Source organism: Cynocephalus volans, chromosome 14 (genome assembly GCF_027409185.1).
Source record: "Cynocephalus volans isolate mCynVol1 chromosome 14, mCynVol1.pri, whole genome shotgun sequence".
NCBI lineage: Eukaryota > Metazoa > Chordata > Mammalia > Dermoptera > Cynocephalidae > Cynocephalus > Cynocephalus volans.
This window is the reverse complement of record NC_084473.1, coordinates 51,278,777-51,295,212: the sequence shown is the minus strand read 5'-3', so window position 1 is coordinate 51,295,212 and position 16,436 is coordinate 51,278,777. Positions and strand designations below refer to the sequence as shown.

Genomic DNA, 16,436 nt, shown 5'->3' with positions numbered 1-16,436 from the left:
GCTGTGAACCAGAAAGAGGCCCAGGTATGTGGCTGCCTTGCCCACTTGCCTGCTGCTTTTTCAGCAGGATGTTGACACTGGTAAGGTCTTTGCCGTAGTCGTCAGACTGAATCTGACTTTCCAGGCCGTGCAGCCATTTGTCTAGATCTGCACAGCTCTGGGTGAAAAGTTCAGCCTTGTTTGCATCAAACAGCCGCTGGGCCTTGGTCTGGGTGGTGGATTCAAGGACTTCCCACATTTTATGTAAACCGGTGAGTTTCTCCTTCACCACAGCTTCTGTCTCAGGCTTTTCTGAAATGAGCTGCATTCCTTCCTGGAAAACATAAACGAGCGTGGTTATAAGTAAATACAGTTTGCTAGAGAACAAATGTCACTGTGAAAAACAAGCCTAAGATATTTGATTCTGCAATTTACCAATTCACTTAGTGTGTTTGTATGTGTGCGTGCAAGCGTGCACAGTCTTTTGACAAGAAGTTACTGTCAATAAAATCAACAATGGCCCTGTCTACACACATTATGTGTGTTTCATGTAGTTGAGCAATCTGCTGCAAGCTGAGACAGTTTCAACTGGGGCAATGGGACATTTAACACTAATAACCTAAGACTTCGTCCTCTCCACTCCATGCCCACTGACCATACATAACACATTATTTGAACTGTTAAAAGAAGCTGAAACAATATAAAAAGTGTGAAGAAAGAAAAGGTGGGGAACTTCACGTTCATGTTCAATTATGCTGCACAGAATCTGTGCCAAAATAATACATCATAACAATTATTATAGTGGCTGGTTAATTTTTTGTAGTCACAAATACAAAAAATATGGAAAAACTTAAATATATAATACTTTAAAGTTCTGTGCAACCATACCTGATAAATCAGTCAGAGTGCAACACAGGTAATATGAACCAGATAGTGGGGACCCTGCACAGGGGCTCACAGTCCATCAGTAGCAGCATGACAGAAACCAAATGCCTGGTATTCATTGTAAGATAAATCAGGCGTTTTGTTCAATCTGGTTGGGTTTCTGCTTTTCTCCCTTCTGGTGGGTTTAAGTCAGGAACTGGTAAGTGGAAGGGGACTGCTACTGGCTGTGTAACTTCTGTAAATGATTAGATAAGATTCAAACATGCTGAGAAATGTCTAAATAAAAAGGAGCTCGCTTCCCACCAGTTGGTTTCTTACCATGGCCACAACTCGGAAATGGGGGCTCTCGTCAAACATTTTAACTCACCTTCTCAATTTTGTCAAGCCATTCTTTGTTGGATGCAAGTTCTGCCATAAATGCTTGATGCTTTAACCATTTACTGTGCAGATTTCTGGCTTCATCATAAGACATGTCCTGGGCTGTCAGCATCTTTTCATTGATCCAGAGAGACAGCTAGGGGAAAAAAAGCAGGAAAGTTTCAGATGTTGACATCCTAGACATCAGTCTTTTTTCTGCCTGGAAAGGACTATGTTTATGTCATACTATGTATACTGCATATGTTTCCACAGCAACAGAAAACCAAATATTTAACTTTACAACTCTAACCCATCATGACAGGTATTCATTATATGGAGCTTGTACCTGAGCTTTGCTCCAAACTGTGTCTTTCTAGTTATTGCAGAAAATGTCCCAGCCCTTCATCAGCACTCTGGAACCAGAGCTACAGTCACTATTTGTGGGCATTTACAGAGGTCATTTTATCTAACATTACATCCAGAAGTACAAAGCTCTATGAGCCAGCTTTCAAACTGGCTGGCAGTCTTCATCAGCTTTCCCTGCAAAGGCTTGTGTTTAAAATTCTGTCCTAACCAGTCTAAGTCACAGCCTTTTTTCTCTTCCAAATATCTGTGTCAGCTATACCATGTTAATCATGATTGACTATCTTTTACTCCATTTGGCAACCTTTTTACTCTTAGCTCTATAAAAACAAAAACCAAAATGAATCTACTCATTCATCTCTCCCCTTCACAGTGCATCTGTGGGAATGCCAGGAAGCATAAATAACTCGTTCACTGTAGGGCTAAAGCAACAATGATGCCCTTTCAATATTCCCTTCAAGTTTGAGTCACCTTCACCTCTTTTTCTATAGCCTCTAGTTCTCTAAAGAACCCTCCATTCAGACCAAGAACACTTTACAGGACTTGATTTTGAGACCCAACATGTCTACCTGGATCTGAACTCTGGAAAGCCACACAAAGCTATCAGCCACTGAAAGATGTGAGAGGGGAGTTCTCTCATGAGGCTCAGGGGTGAGAGTCGGCCAAACACCAGGCCCTGTACCCACTTTTGCTGGCTTTTTCATCCCAACCAGGCCCTGGCTCATTACTGCCTGCCTGTGATTGGCCTTGCCAGAGACTTGATTCCTACCCAATTCACAGCGTTAACCCAGGAAGAGATTTTTGTTTGTCCAGGCAAAGGAATGTGGAGTCAACCTGAATCAGAAGCAAACGTCTTCAGGGACCATGTCCCTTCTCCTGAGTGACTGGAGTAAGCCCACTTTTACACTGGTCACTGTCACAACAAATTTGCACCTGAACTCTTTCATGGTTCTATCACCAAAGATCTAGAAATGGCACATAACACCCATAGAAACTCTTACGGAATCAACATTTCCACAGCCATTCACCCTAGCTCTGGGCTGCTACTGGGAAAGGTTTCCCCGTAAATCTGCTTAACAAAAGGTCTGTTCTTTGGAAACGATGTCAAGGAGGGTGATGTGGGTCACAGGAGCACCCCTGGCTCTGAAAATGGGTGAACTCCGGGCACTGTCCCTACCTTTCTCAGGCTATTCACCACGCAGGGGAATAGGAGGGGCAGGGGTTGAAAGCAGAAGGTAGCGAGATCTTTGTTATCACTCTTTATATTAAGGAAAAAATTAGTAAATCCCATAAAGCCCTTTGTAATCAAAGACCATAGATCTATTACACAACAATAAAGACACTAAATTTCCTACTTTAAAAAGACATCTATTTTCCAATTATCTGAGTAGCTAAAATCTGAAATTCTATGAGCATTTATTCAATGTAAGGGAAAAAGGGTTACAAGGAAGCCAAAATAACAAAATTCTTTCCTGTATTCTACACACAGAGAGATTCAACACAATAGAAGGCATTTATTTATTCAAAATGCCGAGGACATTCACATATTTTCGCTATTCATAACCACCTACCAAAGAGGAATTTTTTAAAAAAGAGAGCTACATAAATATCAGAGGCTTATAAACAAATCTCTTTGCTGAACACACCACCCTACAGATAAAGCATCGTGTGATATAGCACAATGAAAGGGATCTATGGAACTTGCTAGTTCATCAGCCCTTCATCAGCACTCTGGAACCAGAGCTACAGTCACTATTTGTGGGCATTTACAGAGGTCATTTAAGAACATACTCATTCTCTACAGAAAAGAACACTGTGCAGATTGAAGAAAGATTTTTTTTAAATGCTTTGATCATTGAATTAAACTAAGAGCAAAGCACTGAGCTCATATCCCTGTGCCAGACACATCCAGATACAATGTCCTCCTGGAAAAAATACCAGTTTTAGAAAACAGGAGACATACGGCGAGAGAATTAAGCAAAAAGCAACGACTTTTAAATCATTCATTCATTTTTTCAGGACCCCACATTAAAATAACTCTACAAGGATTATGATGCTTAGTATCCCCATCTATAACCGGGAACAGGTGGGTCCCTGCTCACTCTCACTGTACTGCTGGTGCAATTGTTACCCCCAACCAATGTTTATAGGATGGCAAAAAGGCCAGATCTCACAATCCACACATCCTTTTACCCAAGGCAACCACAAGAAAGGGAATCTAAAAAAGAGACAAACCCCTTAATTCCCTGGACCTCAAATAATACCACCAGCCTGAAATGGTATTAAATTTGGCTTCTGGGTGCTCTGTTTATATCTACTGGGATAATACGTAGATTTCAAATGTAGGGCTGGTCCATACACAAACTCCATTCTGAGATACTGTTTTAAAAGGTGTGTATTTTAATGAGAATGAATGATGAAAAGTTTATAGCAAATGAATAATTTATATAGCGCCTTTCCTTGTATTTCAACACCAAAGGTTTTGGAGCCCCCAAACCTGACCTAAATTCCATCACCAGACAGACTGTATATGCTGGTATGGGACACTGAACGCCCCCCAGCAGGCACTATGGCTGTACTAACTTCCAGCGAGGCTCAAGGAGAGACAGGCAGAACAAAGGAAGTAAGGACAAACCACGGAGACTTGGCAGAGCAGTCACAAGAGACCTGCAAATCATCTCCCGGACATAAAAAAGCCCAGCCCAAACTTCCTGCTTCCAGAGGAATCACACAGGACTGAGCCCCCTGGGCATGCCTAACTCTCCCTGGAACTCAGCCCAGGAATGCGTATTCCTAATAACATAGGATGCTAATTTAGAGCAAGTAGAAACAAAGATTCAAAAACCTACTAAGAATGACTATTTCCTGTGATTCCACTGGAAAAGAGTACCATCTTACTGGCTTACTTTTTCCATACTTATATTTATGAATCTGTACATATATAAGTAAAAAATAGGGGACTAGAAATTTAAAATATAAATAGGTTTCTCTCAAGGGTTCCCCTTGGCCACTTACTTGCTCATTCCCTGGAATTCTTTTTCTCAAATTTAGCCTGGGCTTTACCATGGTTAGGTGAATAAATTTCATTTTATTAACCCGTCCATTAAAAGCAAAAGTGTGGGATCCTCTCTACCCTAGCAATATGGTCTGAGGTTAACAACGGTGCTTCAAGGTGATCCACGGCCTACCAATCCGTGGGAGGCACAGCCCAGCCTGCTAACACCTCCTTGCCCTTTTTACTCCTCCCAATGCCAAAGGGCCGACTGGCATTCACTGCAGCACAACATGCAACTCTACACAGCTATCTTTAGATCCCACTGTTCTTCTCTATGCCGTCTTGGGACACAAATGCCCCTTTAAATGAGCATCCTATGCAAGTGGGTTGTTAATGCTCACATGTCTCTTGGAAGAAGCACTCCTGTCTTTAGCCTATCTGGCTCCAGGCAAATCCCCCAAAGACCTAGACTCATCATTGTGGTGCTTAAAACCGACAAACCATAAACTACATAGTTTAAGGGCTTTTCTTCTTCAGATTTAGCTACAAGAGTGGGCCGCAAGATTCACAATAAGACAGCAGTTTAGTGGACATGAAGGATCACTTCTGTCACAGATGATCTCCACGGCTGTCATCAGAGCTATGTTTCTTTTAAAACACAGCCACACGTTTGTATGTAAGGTGTCTGAGATGATTCGAATCATATCCTTAGCACACGATGTGATTCGCCCTCATATACCCTGTACCTCCCAAGGTCCCTGCAGCTTCACATGGATATTCCTCATCCACTTTGCCTCTGATCATATTTATTCTAATAAACCAGAGAGGACTGAGTCTCATGGTTGTTCTCTGGTGGACAGAGAAATACAATGTGCCCATGAACTCACACATATGAAGTCAGATAGATGCTTTTCTCCAACTAGCTTGCAGAGAGACATTTTTCTAGGCAACTTTAGTTTTCAAGGTTTGTTTCTGCATGTATCAGGGGAGCATGAGACTCATTAGATTAATACCACATGTTAAGACTCGTGTTTGAAATCAGGATTACTGCTTTTGGCATATTAGATACACATCCAAGGAGCCTGAAAGATGGATACTCTAAGGTCTTAAGTGAGTAAGAAACTTAGTTTGTATTTTTTTTTAAATCCCTGCTTCTTACTAGCTATGATAGCCAATTTCAGTTCCTTTTAGTTCTTTCCTTCCATACTACTTAAATGTACATTGCTTTAGAAAGAACACTAAACACTTTTAGGTTGCAGAACAGTCTAGGACATTACTATCCAATAGAACTTTCTGTAACGATGGAAATGTTCTCCATCTGCATTGTTCAATATGGCAGCCACTAGTCACAGCTGGCAACTGACCACTTAAAATATAGCTAGTGTGACAAAGGAACTATGCTCTTTTATTTAATTTTAATTAATTTAAAATAAAATCGCCACATCTGGCTAGTGGCTACTGTAATAAATAGCGCAATTCTATACTATAATATTCTAGATTATAATAATCTAGTTACTCCAAGTGGTAACTCGTAGGGTGGAGAATTGACAAAGTGGCATATCCTACCATGTGCAAATCAAGTAGGTGATATGAATTTCTGGCCTCATTAATTTGATATTCAAGGGGCTCTTCTGCTAAATGCTGGCCAGCTATTGTTAGAAACCATGAAGGGAGGGATAAAAGGGCGACCTACCTCTTGACAATCTTGCAGGAATTTCTGAAGATCTCTGTTGTCCTTCAACCTCATCAGAAGTTCACTGGCTGCCTCACGATTCTTCCTATGTCTGTTATAATAATAAAAAGAATAATTTTTTTAAAAGAAAGTAGAGAATCTTGAAATACAGAATTTACAAGTCAATTTCTTTCCAGGTTTCTATATATTCTGAAAAGAATTTGCATACAGTTCTCAATTACATGAAGGAGAAAAGACAAACAAGAGAATTGAGCATCCTTCAAATAAGGAAGTGACAGGACAAGAGAAACCCAAAACAAGCTACACAACAGGCCAAGGATACAGTCAAATAATCTCTATAAATTTGGTGCTTCCTAATCTAGTGCTAGGAAAAAAATTTGAGCGCACACCATGTACAAGTGCCCATTTTAGGCACTATGGGAGAATTTGATAATTATCTTCAAGAAACTAAAAACTGGGTGACACATACAAGGCTAAGAAAAGACATATAATCATGTAACTGGCTTTATATGAATGATTCCTGATGAAGATTCCCATCTTGAGCAAAACTCACTAAAAACAACAACAAAAAACCAGAAATGAAAGTGTTTAGACCTGTGAAATTGTACTCTTACTCTATCCCACTCTTAATTAATAGATATGGGTAACTAAAGTTCAAAGTGAAAGCACAAAACCTTAAACAAAAAACTTGTAAGAACCGGAAGGGGCTGCTGAACTTGGTGAACGATAAGGGAAATGGGGGCTTAAACACTGCACACTCAGTCTTCCCACCTGCCATGGAGGTGCCAGCACTAGCCAGCAAACCTCCTTCATGCACCCAGTGGCTCAGTTCTCCACCAGAAACTGGGAGAAGGAGCAACCCAGTGAGTGCTATGAAAAGAGCTGCCTTTCAATAGCTCCACTCAAGAGGGAAGAGCTCTACTACACCGAGGACTAAGAAGCCCTGTTGTAAATACGCTTCCCTGATCTTCTTGAGCAACCTAAGAAAGCCAGTCTATGTTCAGCATATGAAGAGGGGTGAAGGAACACAGTACAACAGACGAGGGCTGGGTTTTCATTCTGATTTTCACAGCAATTTCCCGCTGCATGTGCTGGGGCAAGACTCTCTCCCCGCCAGCCCCTATGGCAAGGATGAGGAAGAACCACCTCTGAGTCTCACCAGGGTGCTGAGCAAGAGCAGTTCGGTGAATGTGGCTGCTGACGGATGTTGGAAAAAACCTCCTCAGGAGAAAGAAAGATCTTATAGTGATGCCATGAATCCCACAGACCCTCACTGACTGCTGATCAAACTGAGAATAGCAGCGTTACAGCCATCATCTGCCTGAAGAACTAAGGAAAAAAAGTCCTCTGCTCCTAGGACTCCCATTGGTACCAGTTGCTACTGAACAATAGAAATACTATAAATAGAAATAATATTGTCAGGTATACGTAAGATACATAAAATTACTTTTTATTTATTTTTGTTAGTTGAAAGGGATCCCATAGCTTCAGGAAAAGGGATCTTAATATACTTATGTCACTTAGGCAAAATGCAAATGTAGAGAAACGCTTATTGTATAATGCTAAATGAAAAGTGCTTATGCACATTAAATGATAAGACTTCACATCATAGATCAGAAAGCAAACATTAAAATGGAATATGCCAGAGGTGGGATTAAAGGTAGTAGTGCTCCCCACCCCCTGCTCCAAATTTTAGACATTCTATTACTTTTATGCAACAACAACAATATAAAGAAGGCCAAAGCCACTTACTTCATTGCTGTGCCTCATCAGAAACAAATAAAAAAATTGAAAGATTATTAGCAAATTTGGACAAAGAGAAATTAGTTGTCTTACGTGGGTAGGTAAGGAATGTCAAGAAAAGTTCTTGAAGTCCTCTACCCTCAAATTCCAGTCCTGTTTCTAGGGGAGCTTAAGAAATAAAGCAAATCTTCGGGAAAGAGGTAATTGAGATTGGAGTTAGTGATAAAAAGCAGGAGTCCTGCCTTTAGTCAAAGGCCTTAAGAAAAAGATTCCATTCCCTTCAGCACGGCATCTCACTCAAGTGTATCTCACACAAGTGCTACGAGGGCAAGGAGGGATCACAGACACCAGCAGTCACACATCCTTGACGCTCATGTAAATAACGGAAATGAAAACATCTTCGAACACTGTCAGAGAAGATTCATTAAAGGAGATGTACAACCAGACACAATCTTGAATGTATTTCTTATATAACCAGGTCTCAAGTATGCCCAACACATTTCTGCCCACATGATCCTTCACTTATACGGGACCATGAAGAAGGAAATAGACTGATGACTTAGAGTTCCATGTCCAAATGACACCAATCTATGGGTGGGCATGATGACAGCCTTTGCATGGTGTGCTCTGAGGAGTGAAACACAGCTACACAGTCAGCTGAGACAATCACTGACTCAGAAAACACTCAAAAGAAGTGAGTGTGGCTTCAGGGTTTACTAGTGGCACCTGATGGCATTCATGGTAAGTAAAATTCAGGGAATTCTCTAAAGGTTGGATAGTGGATTCCATTATAAGGTAGGAGCTTCTAAAACTTGGCTGTAGTTTCCCCAGTCCTAAGTGTACTCTTTGTTTGGGGCAAGGTTAAACCTCTTGCTTTATTTCCATCTCTTACCTCTTACCCCAATAATAAGACTCAAAAGCTCCTGGTCACATGAAGCATATGCTGGCCCTAACGCTGGTTCCCACGAACAGTAAAGAACCTTGGGTGTCTGAGTAAAACAGTCGTCATTTTTAAGCCATTTTTCTCTTGTGAGATAGGGTCTCACTTTATGAAGCTGGACACTGTTCCTTGCTCTCCCAGGACTGTGCTATTGCTGGAATTTTCCTTTTAGCAGGAAGCTCCCTCCCACCTTCACACCCCCTGGGGCAGGCTGTAGGACAGCAGGCTCATTTCCACCCAGTCACAGGCACTTTGAAGGCCATTCATGCCCCACCCACATCTGTTAGAGCTAGTGTCTTTGTTCTAGTACTTTTTTATTTCAACACATTCTGTGGTAACTGAGCAGACTTCCTGAACGTAAGCTCGTTATAATGACTTAATGTTCTACAGAATAGCTTTACTACAGTGTCAAAATGTTTCTGGACTAGATCTGAAGATTTAGATATTTATTTAGTTTATACTTCTACAACACCTGAAAGTCAGAGATTTGTATATTTTTATAATGGACAAGTATCCTCTAGGGTCAGTTTTGGATCTTGCGGCCTCTGGCGAAACCAGAATTCAGCTGACAAATATAAGAAAATGGAATTCTCCTGATGGCAGATGAACAGAAAGCCCCTCTCTTTGCATTTTCCTTAAGCTTACTAACAGCATAGGATCCTCTTTCCACTTTTTTAAAACTGAGAAATCCTAAGGAAGTTCTGGAACTCTGGGAGGCCAGGCTCTCAGTCAAGAGCAAAAGGAAGCTGAAATGTTCTCTCATATCCAGGAATCTCCAGTCTTGATGGTACCACCTGCTTCCAACAACCCTTTGCAGCTGCAGCACTGGGAGACATATAAATAAACCCTACAAGCAGCAAGGCACCTGCACGGCTGCCTGAAGGCACATGTCGCTAACGGCCAAGCCGCCTTTAGGAAACCAGCTGTGTGCATCTAGCATGGAGCAACGCAGTATCGTATTTACAGAATAATGAGATTTAATGTTAGGAAAGAAGGAAAATCTCCCTCTCTAGGTTAAGAATCCCTTGCTCAACACTTTTTTCTCACACTCATTTAAGAAGGGTTTGATGGAGGAAATTTTTTTGGTAGCTGTTTCAAAAGTAACAGATATAAAATGATAATTAGTAAAAGTTGTGCCCTTTTCCACAGTACCATCTTAGAACACACAGTTTAGGCTCTGAATCAGTGCAAAAAGAAGAAATGGAAGTGCTAAAGCCAGGAGCACAATCTTCATGGGGAAAAAAGCAACTCTCCTATCCACCCAGGGTCCCAGGAGACCCACTCAGATGTGGTAAGCAAGGAAATGCTTGCAATGAGAAGTTCTTCCTTTTCACTGCACATGAAGACCAGAGGAGAAGCCTTGAAGAAGAGCTTGTTTCTTAATGACGTCACTCTCAAAGTGAGCCCTTAAATCCAGCTCAAACTGGGACCAGAGAGGATCGGTCAGAACACAGGCTAGTGACTGAGCCAGAAGGGCCAGCCCAGGACTGAAGTGGATGGCCCAGAACCAGCCCATGCTGGCACGTCCAAACCTTGATCTGCCCTGACCAGGGTAGGGTGAGAGATAGGGGCAAGTCAAAGAGTTGGGGTCAAAAGAAGTACACTGGCCTTTAGCACATCTTTCAGAAATGCAAAAAATAAAAATAAATGGAAATGAAAAAATAGAATCTGATCCTGGAGATATCCTAGCAAGAAGAGGAAAATGGCCTTTTCTCTCATCATGAAAAAGATCTTACTGTAGCATTATCCAAGCCAATTTTCTAAGAAAGCCCAGATAATGTTCCTCTGTGGCTCTGCCACGTACTCAGGACAAGCAAGCCTCACGCCTCCCTCCCCACTCTCTCCTGACAGGATTCAAAGAAGTTGCATACCGGTGAAGGTGAATGTGAACTTGACAGGGAAAATGTCTGGCTCTTGGAGTCCCATGGGTGACAGGCTGTGTGTCACCTCTTAAGGGGCATGGCTTATACCCTATTGCAGCTTGGCATTACAGTTCTTACAGGTCTCCGGTTAAGAATTAGCTTGGCTTCCCAGGCTTTCTTTTCTTTTGTGACACTTGCACATGTCTTACAAGAATGACATTCTCAGGCAGCCATGCACTGCTCACTAACTTTTGGTATGTGAGATGAAATTTTGCTAGATGCCTATATTCTGCCTACTGGGACATTTATACCTGCCATCTCAAGGACTTCTGGCCAATGATTCAGAAGCTTGAGAGTCTCAGGGTGCAAGACTCCCTTAAAACCTCATGAAAATATACCTGTCGTCAATAGAGTCCACCTTCTCCTGGATGCGATCTGCGCTGATGTTGCCATCGCTCACCAGCCTGCGGCCGGTCTCCACGACAGCATTGATCTTCTCCTCATTGGCATCCATGGTGGTCATGAAGTCCTCTTGTTTCTTAATAGCTGCTTCAGCTCCTTCCAAGGTGGTGGGCATTTCAGTATGAGCCAAAACATACTCCTTATTGAAAAAGAGAAGAAAACCACAGTAGGATAACACTAGCAGTGAGAGAACGCCTTTCCTATGTTCTGCATTTCCCTGTGACATACTTCACAACACTGCTTCCTCATACTTACATGAAACAATCTATTGAATCAGATAAAATTAAAAGTTAGGAGGAAAAAAACTCCAGTGGGGCACAAGTGACTAAATTTCCCTAAGCAGTAAAAAGCTCTAAATTTTTCCCCCTAAGCAAGTGAGGAAAATAACCAAAGGTTTGTGTATCAGCCACAAGGGACCTCTCATGTGCCCAGGAACCCTCATACTCGCTCTTGTAGGAGAGCAACAACCCTGACATTAGTGACCATCCTTGGCCATTTTTTAAAAAATCTCTAACTTCTTCATTTTGTCTGCAGGAGAAGTCCCTGACCCTTCTAGAGTAAGAAGACAAGGCCATTTGGCCCAAAAAACCCCAAAAACCAAAAAAAACCCCAAAAATACCAAAAAAAAAAAAACACCCCACCTCAGTGAACCTTCTAAATTGGATTAATACCTCAATTACAAGGACATACCATGAACATAAGAGGTCCCCAAAAGAAGTTAAAATCAAACCCTACTTTTTAAGGCCAGATGGCTCCTTCAGAAATCTTCAATTCCTGTCCCCTACATTGCAGTGGGTTTTAATGCCCTAAGAGTAACGAAAAATGTCTCTAAATTATCTATCTAATTTCATGTAGGTGTGGTTGAAACCAATAGCCCTGACCAAAATGTTTCAAAAGGCAGCTGGGCCTGCTCTATCAGGAAGGAAGCACAGACAGTGAGGATTTGTAGATATTACCTGGTTGTTAAGAAAGGCTTCGGCTTGCTTGGTGTCCCTAAGGAACTGCTGGTAGGCATGTGACTGGGATAGGAGATTCTGTCTGTTCTCCCACATTTTGTGGAGCTCATTCCATCCAGTGTCCAAGGCCTGGAGCCGCTGCCGTAGAAACATGTACTGAGCGTCAGTCTGCCCCTGGGTGACCATCTCGCCCATGTCCCTCATCTTCTGGTAGTCCTCCTCATAGTTGTCGATCTCATTTTTGATGTTCTCGTGCTGTGTGAGAAGCTTCTCTGCCTCGGTTAAGGTGTTGGGCATGTCTTCTGAGGCGATGGCCGTCTGGGTCCTGGAGAGCCAGGACTGGAAGTCATCCAAGTCCCGCAGGAACTGCTGCAGCTTGCTGGCCTCGCCCAGGGAAGCTTCTCGGTTTTTCAGGGTGGTCTTCATCTCCTCCCACACATCGCTGATCTCGGCCAGCCGAGACAGGATAGCCTGAGCCTGGTCAGGGTGTTCAGACTCCAGCTTCTCTGCCTCCTTCTGCAGGTCACTCAGCTTTGCCTCAATGGCCACCAAGTCTCGCTCCATGCCAGTCAGCTTGCGCTGCAGGGCCATGACACCAGCCAGGTCATTGCCCAGGTCCTGGGTGGACTCGATAACCTTGGTCTTTTCCCGAATCCAGGATTTGGTTTCATTGCATTCGAGGTGGTAGTTCTGGATGCTCAGGGCGGACAGCAGAGCATCCTTCTTCCTGTCGACCAGTTCTCTGAACTGGCTCCACCTGTGAGTATGCGGAGGCAGAGAAAGCATCATGAAAAGGGGGGGCTGAGTCCACAGCTGGACAGTGACATAAACAGTGATGATTAAGGCTGCACATTTTCCATGTCCTTGCTCTGCCTACCTGGCTTTTTGGAAATCATCTTACCTAGTATGTGAATACCAAATGTAATGAAAATGGCTCATGGACATAGTATAATTGGGAAAAGTCCTGACACAAAAAGGGATGTGTTAAAGAGCTCCTATGTGAGCATTACGTCTGTCCTCCAGAGTCAATTAATTCATGTCTGCCATACACACTTTACTAATCTCTGAACTCGATCTAAGGAACTTGGAACTCCAAACCCAAAGGCTGATGGTAACCTTCAGAACCAAGGCCAGCCGACCACCACAACCTACTCAAATGTGTTTATTCAACAGAAAGATAAGACCAGGAAAAAGGTCTACCCTGACAATCAGGACTTTCATTGGCAAATAAGTCTCCAACGTGCTAAAATGCTATTCCAGAAAGCAGGTGCCATTGTGATGCTTTTCACCATGCTGGACACAGGCGGTACCAAGGCCCTAACTCCTGATATAAAGAGGGGCAGATGCTGGGCTGACACAGCCCATCATCCTCCCTGAATGACATCACCCTGATGTTCTTGCAAAATGAAGATATGTCTAAAGGCAGCTGCCAACGCTGTGACATCAGCACCATGATACCAGTGACCCCTGTAGGAAGTTCCTGAGAGCCAGGCGCAGCAGGTGACCTTGCCCTCCGCAGCCCCACACACAGGCAGCAGGCATGCCACTGGCCTCATGCTCACCGCGTGTTGAGTTTGTCCTGCTGGGCTTTGATTTCCTTCTCACTCGGGTGGCCGCTGTGCATCAGCTGGCGAGCAATCTGGTTCACCACCGCAACCCGGGATGCCTGGTTGTTCATCTCTGGTTCTAGGCTCTCAAATCTGAAAAGGCAATTCAATGGGGTGTCACCTGGCTGGCCCCAGCAGCACAAGAGGCGGGTCAGCCCCTGCAGTGCCCCACTCACCTGTGCTGGATGACCTCCAGGTCCTCCAGCTTCTCCGGGATCTGCATGTTGTTGAGCCACTGCTCCTTCTCATCGATCCACAGCTCACAGGCGTCAGCCTCGCTGAACATCTTGTACAGAGCCAGGGTGTCCTGGAGTGCCTGCTTCCGCAGCCGCGTCAGCTCGGCCACTTCCTTGTACCGCTCCTCGATGCCTGACAGCCTGCCCCTCACATCTGGAGACTCCGCATGCTCCTGCGGGAGGGCGCTGGCTTGTTCATGCAGCGTGTCGAGGGTGGGCCTGTAGTTGGCAATCTCTTCTGCCACGTCCTTGTGCTTCTTGACCAGAGACTGTGTGGAGTACTCGTCGTGGCCCACGTCGCTGCTGGAGACAATCTTGAGGATGTCCAGCATCCAGGCATCAATATCGTCGGCATCTGCCTGGAACTGGTGCAGCAGTGAAGCCTCCTCCAGGCGCTTCTTCCGAATGGCTGAGAGCTGCTCCAGGTTGGCCCACTGCTCCCGGATGTAGATGATCCTCTCGCGGATTTTCTCTGAACCGAAGTGCTCCTCTGCAATCATGTCTTCGCCTTCCTTGATGGCCTGCTCGAAGTGGCCGCTGCGGCCGCTCATCTCGTCCTCGAATGCCCGGTGCTTGCTGAGCAGGCGCATGACACTGGTCAGGTCTTTCCCATAGTCGTCGGAGGACAGGATCTTCTCCTTCTCCCGTATCCAGCCTTCCTCTTCTGCCATCTCCCAGAAGAACTTCCAGAGACGACGGGACTCTTCTAGGCGGGCCCTGCGCTCGGCCGCCAGCTGGCAAAGCTCTTGATAACAGAACTCCATGTGGGCCACGCGGTCTCGGATCACCTGGGGGTCGCAGGGCTTGTATCCTGTTGAACACCAAGGAAGGAATGTGGGTGTGTGACAGAGGTCAGCATGGGTTCCTGCTCATCTGCAGGCAGTGAGCTACACCACATGTTCCTGAGATAGGATTACCAGTTCAACCCTAAATGCAGGGCCATGTGATGAGGCAGTGGAGCACCATCTAGGATCTTGACTGGAACAGGAGGAGGGGCAATGAGAAGCATTATTTTTTGGATCCACCCGAAGACAAAGCGATCACTCATGAATCAAAAAAGCACATGAAGGGCCGGCCTGTGGCTCACTTGGGAGAGTGCGGTGTTGAGAATACCAAGGCCCCAGGTTCGGATCCCATATAGGGATGGCTGGTTAGCTCGCTGGCTGAGCATGGTGCTGACAACACCAAGTCAAGGGTTAAGATCCCCTTACCAGTCATCTTTTTTAAAAAAAAAAAAAAAAAAAAAAAAAAAGCACATGAATCATATGAAAGAGGGCAGCCCCATTTTTAACTGTTTCTAAAAATATAAGAAGCAAAGCCAAATTCTTCTAACCATCCTCTGAATAGAGACCTGTGCAACCAAGTGCAAAAGCTGTGAATAGATTGAGGAGCAGCCACATCAGGTTGTTGGTACATGGTTGTTGGCCACACAGAACATGGTCTGCCAAAGTTGCACTGCTGAACATCAGGCCACTCAAAATCAAGCATCATCTGAGTATTTTTTTTAAAAGACATTTCCATTTCAGAAAAACAAGACACAGTTAAAGTGTTCAGAAGGTCACTCCACTGCATTTCCTGACCCTCTAACATGGCAGCAGACAAACCCAACTAGGAACCAACAATGGTGCGCTAACTGCAAAAGCCCTGTGGCCACACACAATAGGCGTCCTTCTATAAAGATGGGTCTTTGGTAACTGGGAGGTAATACTTGGAATGGTCCATCCCTACCTTCCCCATCTGTTGCAAACTTCTGGGCAGAGGCATTGACACCTCTCACCCGCTCTGCCTGGATGCCAATGTCCGCTTCAACCAGGGCATGCTTCTGTAACAAGTCTTCCACGCCAAGCAAATGTTTGCCATAGTCTTGAGACAACAATAGCACCTGTGCACCAGAGGCAATGAAAGGACATCTGTGAATATAACCTTGACTTTAACATCCTATAATCTTTGGACAAGCATAGAGACAGCAACCAAGCTGTCCCTTCCCTCTATCCTTCCACCGATCCCACACTTGTAGGGAAGACAATGGCCAACAAGCCAGAACAGAACAAAAAAGGCCTGAAAGCCAGCGTCAAGAGAGACATCAGAACCTAAGGATCATCTATCTTGGAATAAGAAAGTCAAATCTACACCAAAAAGTATAGAATAGAGAAAAAAAAAAGAAAGGGGGGAGGAGAGACCTGTATGAAAGATTCCAAAATGTAAACTGAGGTTTCAAGAAGAAACTGCCGCAGCAACAACTATTCAAAAAGATAAGAGATAAAGGTAATAGGCTTGTTCACAGCAAAGTTTAGAGAAATCTCTTAGAAGTTGTTGCCCTTTCAGTGAATGTTTTTCCTCTGTTAAGAGCTTGTTGGT

The 16,436-nt window shown here is 44.0% G+C and overlaps 1 protein-coding gene across 4 annotated transcripts in view; it reads right to left on the bottom strand.

Annotated features, from left to right (window-relative positions):
* SPTBN1 (spectrin beta, non-erythrocytic 1) overlaps positions 1-16,436 on the bottom strand; it is a 182,886-nt gene that overhangs the window by 23,080 nt on the left and 143,370 nt on the right. For all 4 annotated transcript variants that reach the window (XM_063077840.1, XM_063077843.1, XM_063077841.1 and 1 more), the window contains exons 13-20: positions 15,807-15,960; positions 14,019-14,889; positions 13,798-13,935; positions 12,236-12,992; positions 11,216-11,418; positions 6,273-6,363; positions 1,232-1,378; positions 50-313 (exon numbers count right to left, since the gene is read on the bottom strand). In XM_063077840.1, coding sequence (XP_062933910.1) covers positions 50-313; positions 1,232-1,378; positions 6,273-6,363; positions 11,216-11,418; positions 12,236-12,992; positions 13,798-13,935; positions 14,019-14,889; positions 15,807-15,960 — 2,625 coding nt within the window. The remainder of the gene's footprint in view (positions 1-49; positions 314-1,231; positions 1,379-6,272; positions 6,364-11,215; positions 11,419-12,235; positions 12,993-13,797; positions 13,936-14,018; positions 14,890-15,806; positions 15,961-16,436) is intronic.